This window comes from Oculina patagonica, chromosome 8 (genome assembly GCF_052425735.1).
Source record: "Oculina patagonica isolate OP01 chromosome 8, crgOcupat, whole genome shotgun sequence".
In the NCBI taxonomy this organism is placed as follows: Eukaryota; Metazoa; Cnidaria; class Anthozoa; order Scleractinia; family Oculinidae; genus Oculina; species Oculina patagonica.
The window spans coordinates 14,851,152-14,859,654 of NC_135765.1; the positions used below are offsets into that span (position 1 = coordinate 14,851,152).

Below are 8,503 nucleotides of genomic sequence, written 5' to 3' on the forward strand. Positions count from 1 at the left end.
ACGTATGGGAAACTGGTATTTTAAGTGTCTGCTATTAGTGAAGGATTTTTACCCATGGCTAGACTCCTTGATACCTAAATCAAGTCATTCATGTATTCATTCATTCTTGCGCAGTGACGTTATAACATTGCGGCTGGCATTCGAAGTCGACCAGAATCAAGCGTAACTGCATGCTGTAAGCACTGACTAAGCATCTTCACAACGCAACAGATTCTTTCAAAAGCTCCAATGCGCCGGCGAAATAGCTTCTTGTTTGCTGTCTTCACGTTTTTTATGTTCTATATTGTTCTGTGTGTTGTATGGAAGGACTCGTGGATAAATTCCAAACAAGGTGAGTAAATACTGTTATACATGCATGGGAATTGACGCAAGTTTAAGCTGCATTTTACTGAACTGCTTTTTCTTAGTTAGCTCTGAACTTAAATACTGCGAGGTTAAGAACAAGCTTTTCTCGATTAGGGTAGTAGCCGCTTTGAGGCAATCTAAGGCACTTGCCTCAATACAGTCATTTTTTTCGTTTTTTGTTGTTGTTTATTATTTAAAGGGGGAAAGTAAATCAGTACCTAGAAAGATAATTTAAACATGGAAATTGCCTCAGTCAATTTTTTTCTGGCTACGGCCTTGTCGATACACACGACAGCCGGACGAAGAAAGCCCAACATTCGCTTTAGTCGGGCTTAATCCGGCGCTTTTAAATTATAAACTCCGTGTAAGTGTGCAGTTCGTGGACTGAACCGCACTTTAAGTATACGAAAAATAGAACCATAAACTGCAAACTTTGGGCTTTCGCCTTGGCTGATGGAGAATAGACACGTGTTAATTTAACGGGCGGCGAATGAACCCTTGTTTGAAAACCCGAGCAGGAGAATGAATTACTTTCCCGAGACTTCTATGCTGCCCATGTATTCAGTTATACATGACATACAGGTCCAATACCTTGCAATCTGGCGTAGTGCCGCCTAGTGCCTACGTAATTCCGCCGACAAAAAGCCTATCCGTAATTCGCTTTCGTCAAGGCTGTCGGTCGTCGAAAGAACAGTCTTCAAACTACAGGCTGGGCTAGTAAAGGGCTCCTTTCCAACCCACCTGTCGCCTATTTGGTGAGGGAAACGTTGTCGCTGTCGCATACACCCTGATCATGAAAGGGTGCCGATATATTTGCAATATTAGCAATTTGTATACTAGTATATTTAACAAAGAAAACTGACTGCAAATGGTTTCACACAATCGTTGAAGTGCTCGATGCAAATACAGTTGAATCTCGATACTAGAACCCTCAATAACTCAAACTTCCCGCTAACTCGAAACTTTTCCGATTCCCTTCCAGGTAGTTTTCTTACGAATTTTACCCTCGACAACTCGAACTCACGATATCTCGAACCTTTTTCGATGTCCCTTGAAGGTTCGAGTTATCAGGATTAAACTGTATATGCAGAGGGAAATAGTATAATTAAAAGATAGAGACTGTACGGACAGTTACTCGAGTTTCACGCTTCGTGCGTGAAACTTGAGTAACTGTCCGTACAGTCTCGATCTTTTAATTATAGTATATTAGTGCATTTGTATATAACCAAGGCCTTAATGGGGTTTTGGTGGCAGGTGATATTGCTCCAAAATAGCTAAAAATGCAGCGACAATCTTGTTCCAGAGCACCGACAGCAGACATAAATTAGTAGTCATTTGATGCATTTTCTCTTTTCTACGATGGTATTTCTCTTCCCACTCTGACCTCAGCCTCTGTTCTTGCTGGGATGCTCCTGTGTGAACCGCAGTCCTCTAGTTTCTGTCGGCTGTCGGTGCTCTGGAACAAGATTGGCGCTACATATTATGCTATTTTGGAGCAGTATCGCCAGTCGCCAAAACCTCTTAAAAGGCCTTACTAATTACTAATTTGTGTCTGATTAGTTTGTGGATAACTGGCTGATATATCAAATTAGATCGCAAATTCGTACTGTACCAGCCCAGGAGCCCAGCCTGAACAAATTCTGCATGTTTTATATTACCAACATTTAGATACGTGGGTCAAAATTACTGCCTATTCAGTCCCCAGTGAGGAACAGGCCAAAAAGAAAGAGTTTTCAAATTTTGGGTTCGTTTCAAGGTTAAAGTAATTTTGCAAGTTCGAATTCATGGATACTAGCCATCAAGTACAGTTAAATCCCTATAACTCGAACCCTCAATAGCTCGAATCTCCCGCTAACTCTAACCTGTTTCGATTCCCCTTCAGGTCATTTTCTTACTAATTTTACCCTCGATCATAACTCAACCCCCCCCCCCCCCCCCCCCTAAATTCGAACCTTTTTCGATTTCCCTTGAAGATTCGAGTTACCGAGAGTAGGGGGGGGGGGGACGTTTTATCGAAAACTCGGAAGCTTTGAGATGAGTCTCGTTTTTGTGTGTTTGTGGGTTTGTTTTTCTCGGAGTATAAAATTTTTTGCCATGAGGTCTCGAGCGAGACTCGAATTTTCGCCGAGGGTCCTGGTCGAAATAAAACAAACAAGAGTATAGAGTTAGCTCGTTTAGTAAACGGAGATCACACTTCAAACACAAGTTGGCTTTCCAAAATTAATGCTTTACCCTTCGAGTACTGACTTGGCCAAGGTCAGGGAAACAAGCAATATACAGTGAATAAATGCTACGCTTCATCGTTTCCTTAAAGAAGCTACTCACGGACAACACATCTTAAAAAAAATGGCAAGTTTTTTCAAGTTTGTCGATCGTAATCTGTCTTAATCTTCATCAGTCGAAACTAGCCTTGGTTATTTTTTGCGTCTTTAAAACTTGTTGTTTTCTGTGTTAGACAACGATTATATTGAGGTTTCCTTCAATTTGATTGTAATCCAAAAAACTACTTTAAATATGGTGACATTGCTCCTTGAAAGTGAGTTTGGATCAAGCAACTAAGCTGCGAACATTTGAGAGCTAATAAAATAATAAATGATCCATTTGAAATTGCAAAAATTAAAACAACCCATTGATTTTGGTGTCATTTAACTAGCGTCATTTCTTTTGCGTGTTTTCTGAAAAGTACTCAGTCCTTCAATGGAACCAGTCAATCGAGACAGACGAATATTACGAGGCGTTGTTCAATTCAGTGATTAAAGCAATTGGAAGCTAAAAAAGCTGTTTAATTATATTGCTAAACATTTTCAAGTGTTACCACGAAGTATGAGACGTTTTTTTGTATTGTGAAAGGAAGAGAGTGAACATGTTTGAAATTATCGTGATTTGAGAACTGTGTCGCCGTCGACTACAAGTGCCTATTCAATGACATCTCGGATGGAAAGATTTGTGTACTTAATTCGGAAAGCCCTAAAGGCATATAAATCTTTAAATGGTCATGTGAGTCATGACTATGAATATTTATTATCTAAATCATCACTGCAATGGAACAAAATTGCAGATATGGGAAGGCGCCTGTTGTAATTTTGCTTTAAAACTAAGATTTTAAACTCAATACGGTAGGTAATAACTATTCAAAGTGGCTATGAGCCACTAAACTCGGAAAATTTATTATGAAACAAGAATCGAAAACAACAAACTGACAAATAGAGATTTTTTTAAACAAATGATGTTAAACTTTCCACAATTCAGTTCACTTCACTTCGTTTTATTGTCATCTAGCTGCTCATCGAGAGCAGACCGAAAGGCCAAGTGATAGAGTTCCCATTGGTTGCAAATAGTTTTCTTTATTTTTATTTTTATTTTTTGTTTTTTAAAGGTTAGGCAAAATAATAATATCATTAGAAAAATTAAGTTTTGGTCTATTTCAAGAAAACCGACATTAATACAATATTTCGGCTGGTAGTTAAGCATGCATGTACCGTATTTATTCGGCTTTAAGCCGAGACCCTAGACTTATTTTTGGAATAAAACAATCCACGCGGAGCGAATCAACATATTCGTTAAATCACAACTATGTAATTGAAAAACAACAAATCATTGATAAAAGATGAATTTATAAATAGAACCGTACACAAGCGTGACAAAACATTCACCTGAGTTCAGAATCCCATCTCAAACAATCACGCGGTTATCGATCATCATGCCAAAAGCTACTGGTTTTCAAACAACTAAACCTTCAAATTGAACGTTGTTGCCGAGGTAGAAACCGTTGAGAACAACTGCAATCGCCAGAGAATACGGGATGATTGCTGATCATTCAGTGAATCTTCAGTTCGTCGCAATTCGCCAAGTTACTAGCGAACAGATCAAGCAGATCAAGCCGGTGAACTTTAAAATTAAATGTCATCAAAACGAAACATGTGCTGTTACCAGTATTTGTCGAGTATCCTCAATCCAATCAAACTCTTCTGAAGTGGTTTCTTTTAGCGCATGTGAACGATCGCTTCTGATTGGCCAGTTTCTGGTGTCGCGACAACAAGTCAAATAGATCGATTCCTTCTTGACCTTCCTTGGCCCTTCTTCTCTTGAAAAGTCACGTTCGCATTAATTCTGCAAATTAACTAAACTTTAAAGAAAGGAACAGAAGGAAAGGAACAGAAACAGTCTCAGGCAGAAATAATTATTGTGGAAAATATTGCGAGGAAATTGTTTAAGACATGCGGGATTTCGAATGCCCTTCGTCAGTTCAAAAGACGATCACGTACGCCGACAAAATAAATAATATTCCAGAGCGTGCCGATGGAGGACAAGTTCCAGCCTAAATAGCGAAGAAAAGTTGAATAAAAACTTCATTCCTAAAGTTGCTTTATTAAATCAAATGGCTTTTTAGGAGCCGCTACTAAAATAAAAGGTAATGACCAAGAATAAATACAAACGCTTGTTTCGTTTGTTGATGATCGCTCGGCTTATAGATGAATATTTCATTCAAATTGAACTCCTTTCTAGCACCATCTAATTTTTTTCGGAAATACTCGGCGAAAAATCAAACCCCCAATTTCGTTGAGTTTTAACCAGTTCTCACTAAGATTTGGTGAAAATATAGTCTTTGTGTACTTCATATCTGCGTATCCGTTCAGCACAAAATTCCGTGTGCTTGAGTCTACGCCTGGAAGAATGCATATCTCAAGGAGAACATTAGGTTTTCAGAAACAAATATATAGCCTATGTGTACTTCATATATGCGCATGCGTTCAGCACAAAATTCCGCCTGGAAGGGTGCATACCACAAAGAGAACATTGGGTTTTCAGAAACAAATATATAGCCTTTGTGTACATCGTTTATAGTAACAGAGATAAAGCTCGCATTTTAGCCAGTCCCCACCCGCTTCAGAAGATTAACTAATTAATCAATTTGATATTAATTAATTAATTAAATTAATTATTCAATTAAAATGTTTACATGAATCGAGGGAAGGAGTGAAATCGGCCCCCTCGCCAAAACTCGGAATTTTCCGAGTTAAAAAGGAAGGGTGTAATGTGATTAAACCGCGATGTACCGCGAGCTAATGCAGTTGCCCAAGGGGTAATCAAAGAAAACTTAAAGAGACAGATCTTTTTAAACAGCTGCCTCTGTATTGTGGAACAGTCTGCCTGCAAGTGTTAGAGATACAGTCAACACTCGTTTTGGCGGACACGCTCGGGGCGTCATTTAGTGTCCTTAATAGCGAGAGTCCGTAGTAGCGGGAGTCATTTCCAGTAAAACTTCTTTTGCCGGGGATCTGGATTTTGTCCCTAATAGCGAGGTGTCCGCAAGGCGGGAGTTGACTGTATCGATAACTTTTCAGCTTTTAAACGAGGGGCGGTCTCGAAAATAATATTTCTTGGACCTATTTCACAAATCTATGTTTTGCAGTGTTTGTGAATTTTTTTTGTGAATTTTGGGGATTTTTGGAAGGAGATAGTTTTCCCCAAAGCAGTACTTTATCACAGCTGCACCCTCAACATTTGTGCTCATACTGAGTTCACTCTTACCAGGGACCGTGAATATTAATCATGATGATTTTACTGGATGGAACTCAAAATGGAACTCAGGAAGTAGCTCAGGATGGAACTCAGCCAAAGAAAGAGAGACTCAGGTTTGTTGAGTTGTGTTGTTTTTTTGGTGCTGGAAAGAATATTTTAATCTCTTAATTTTTTTTTAAATTTTCTTGACGTATGTACGTCTTGTCCCTTGCTCTAAACATAAAACTAAACGATTTAGTAAACAATAAATCATTTGCAGCCTATTTGTTATTTTTTGTGGACATGCAAATTGCCCTCCAATGCCTTGCTGCAGGTTCAAATTCTTTTTGTTCTTTGTACATGCTCACGAGGCTTGGAGGGCAATTTGCTTCTTGGAAACAAAAATTGACTCTGGAAATGGCAAAACTGGGAACATTGGGGAAACATGCGTGCCGCCCGATTACTACCTGAATTATACTTCACTCAGTTCAATTACTATTACTACTTATAATTAATATAATTATATTTTCTTTTTCAGAATGGTAGTAATTTTGATACTATTCAGACTGTGAACTTGCAAAGACAAGCCGCTGTCAGGGACTACTGCAAGAAGAACAACAGAACAAACGAACCCGTGAACATCAAATCCCTTAACCATATCTTAGTAGATGAAAAGTTGAAAATTCTATTTTGTTTCATTCCAAAGATTGCTTGCACTCAATGGAAAGCCTTCATGGTGAGGCTTAGGCTTACAGACAAAGACTGGAAACCTTTCGAAAAGATCCTTAATAGTAGCGAAACCATTGCAAAGATTCACGAGGCAAAGAACTTTAAATTCTTACATTCCTACACCACGGAAGAAGCTAAGAGAGTGCTAAAGAGTTATTTTAAGATCGTTTTTGTTCGAGATCCTTTCGAACGGCTCCTTTCCGCTTACCTAAGTAAATTCGTTGTGGAGAGGTTAACGAATTCTTATTTTCACAACATTTATGGACGGGCAATTATTAAGCGATACAGACCGGGAGGTAATCCTGAACATAGAAACGTGACATTTGACGAGTTTATACACTTCGTAGGAGACGGAAACTGGGAACCACACTGGGAGAGGTACGACAATCTTTGTCATCCTTGTAGCATACATTATGACTTTATTGGAAGATTTGAAAATCTTGAAGAAGAAGCTCGCCAACTTTTGGAAATATCTGGCATAAGCAGAAAAAAGAATGTTTCGTTTCCACAAGTCAAGCCTTCGAGCACTTCCTCAAAAGTTCCGTTATACTACTCTCAAGTCCCCAAGGAGCGATTGAATAGAATTGTTCAGTTATATGCCGGTGACTCCGAGATGTTTCAATATGATTTACCAAAGTACGTCCGGGCCAGAATAACAGGCACTGATTAATTTATTATAGTCTTAAGCAAAGTAATGCGTATCAACCTCGAAATTGTATTTAAAGGGGTTTTGCTAGGGGGGGGGGGGACTCTGGATTGCAAGTGATGGGTATCGTCGAGGGATTTTTTGGGTCAGTATATATTTTCTGCAAGCTTCAGTATTGAATAAAGATTGCAAAATTAAGCAAAGAACTGAAAAACTCGCCGACTGTGGCTGCATTCAAAACTAAAATTAGAAAACTCAATCTATCGGACTACGTGGACAACAATAGTAACTGTTGCAAACTCTGTTGCGCTTAAGACATTGTAAATATTAGTTTTTAGTTTTTAGTTAAGTGTTTTAAATATTTTTAGCTTAGCATTATTAATAGTATTTTAGGTATTTTAATTGTGTCCCCAATTAGTCCATAAGGGCTAAACACACAGACACGGTAATAAAGTTTTTTATTATTATTATTATTTATTATTATTATTTGTTTAGACGATTTTGACCATAATAAGCAACGTCTGCATTTTGTTTGCAATTATGATCTTGCGCAACATTAGGTTTATTTGAGAACGTTTACTTGAACTCCTAAACTCAGTTTATATGAAATTTGATCTACATATATTGGTCTAAAAAACAGTGTCTCAGATTTTTTATTTCTTGCTCCATTATTTTTTGCGAATTTTTAAACTTGAAGAATCAATAAAAGCGCCATTTTTAAGCTATAAATTTTATAAAAAATTCATGGGGCAAGACAAATGACTTAAAATACTTTGACATAGCTCCTTTAGATTATTGCCGGTCGTTATTTACAAATTGGCACGGTGCCCAAGAAATAAACAACTGTAGAGCTCTGCCTTTAGTTTCGGCTTAATCTACATAATGGACATTAACTTGGTTGTTAATAGGTTTGATCTGTTTTTGAACTTTTACTTAAGCTATAGCTAATAGGCGGTCGAGATGTCGTCTCGTGGACGTTTAGAGTTCCGCCAGGTGAATACTCATCACCTTTTTGCCACTATTAAATTTAGCGAATTCGTCATATTTTTGTAGTGGCTTTTCGTGATGCCAGATTAAACTTCTAGTAAGATACATGTACTTAAAAATTTGATTATTCTTGAAATCACCAAATCTTTATAGTAGGTAGTCGCTAAAAATGGTTTCAGGTATAGGTGGTTTTCCACGAAAGCCGAGGAGGGACATCACATTTCAGACTTCACACTTAAGACTTCAGACTTCGGACTTCAGACTTCGGACTTCCGCCTTCGCTTGATTTCCGCT

At 38.2% G+C, this 8,503-nt stretch overlaps 1 protein-coding gene across 1 annotated transcript; it reads left to right on the forward strand.

The window, feature by feature from the left end:
- Window positions 1-100: 100 nt before the first annotated feature.
- LOC144664532 (carbohydrate sulfotransferase 11-like) lies at window positions 101-7,805 on the forward strand. The gene is made up of 3 exons (XM_078525705.1): window positions 101-331; window positions 5,881-5,981; window positions 6,386-7,805. The coding sequence occupies exons 1-3, from the start codon at window positions 229-231 to the stop codon at window positions 7,244-7,246; spliced, it is 1,065 nt and encodes a 354-aa protein (XP_078381831.1). The 5' UTR covers window positions 101-228; the 3' UTR covers window positions 7,247-7,805.
- Window positions 7,806-8,503: the final 698 nt, after the last annotated feature.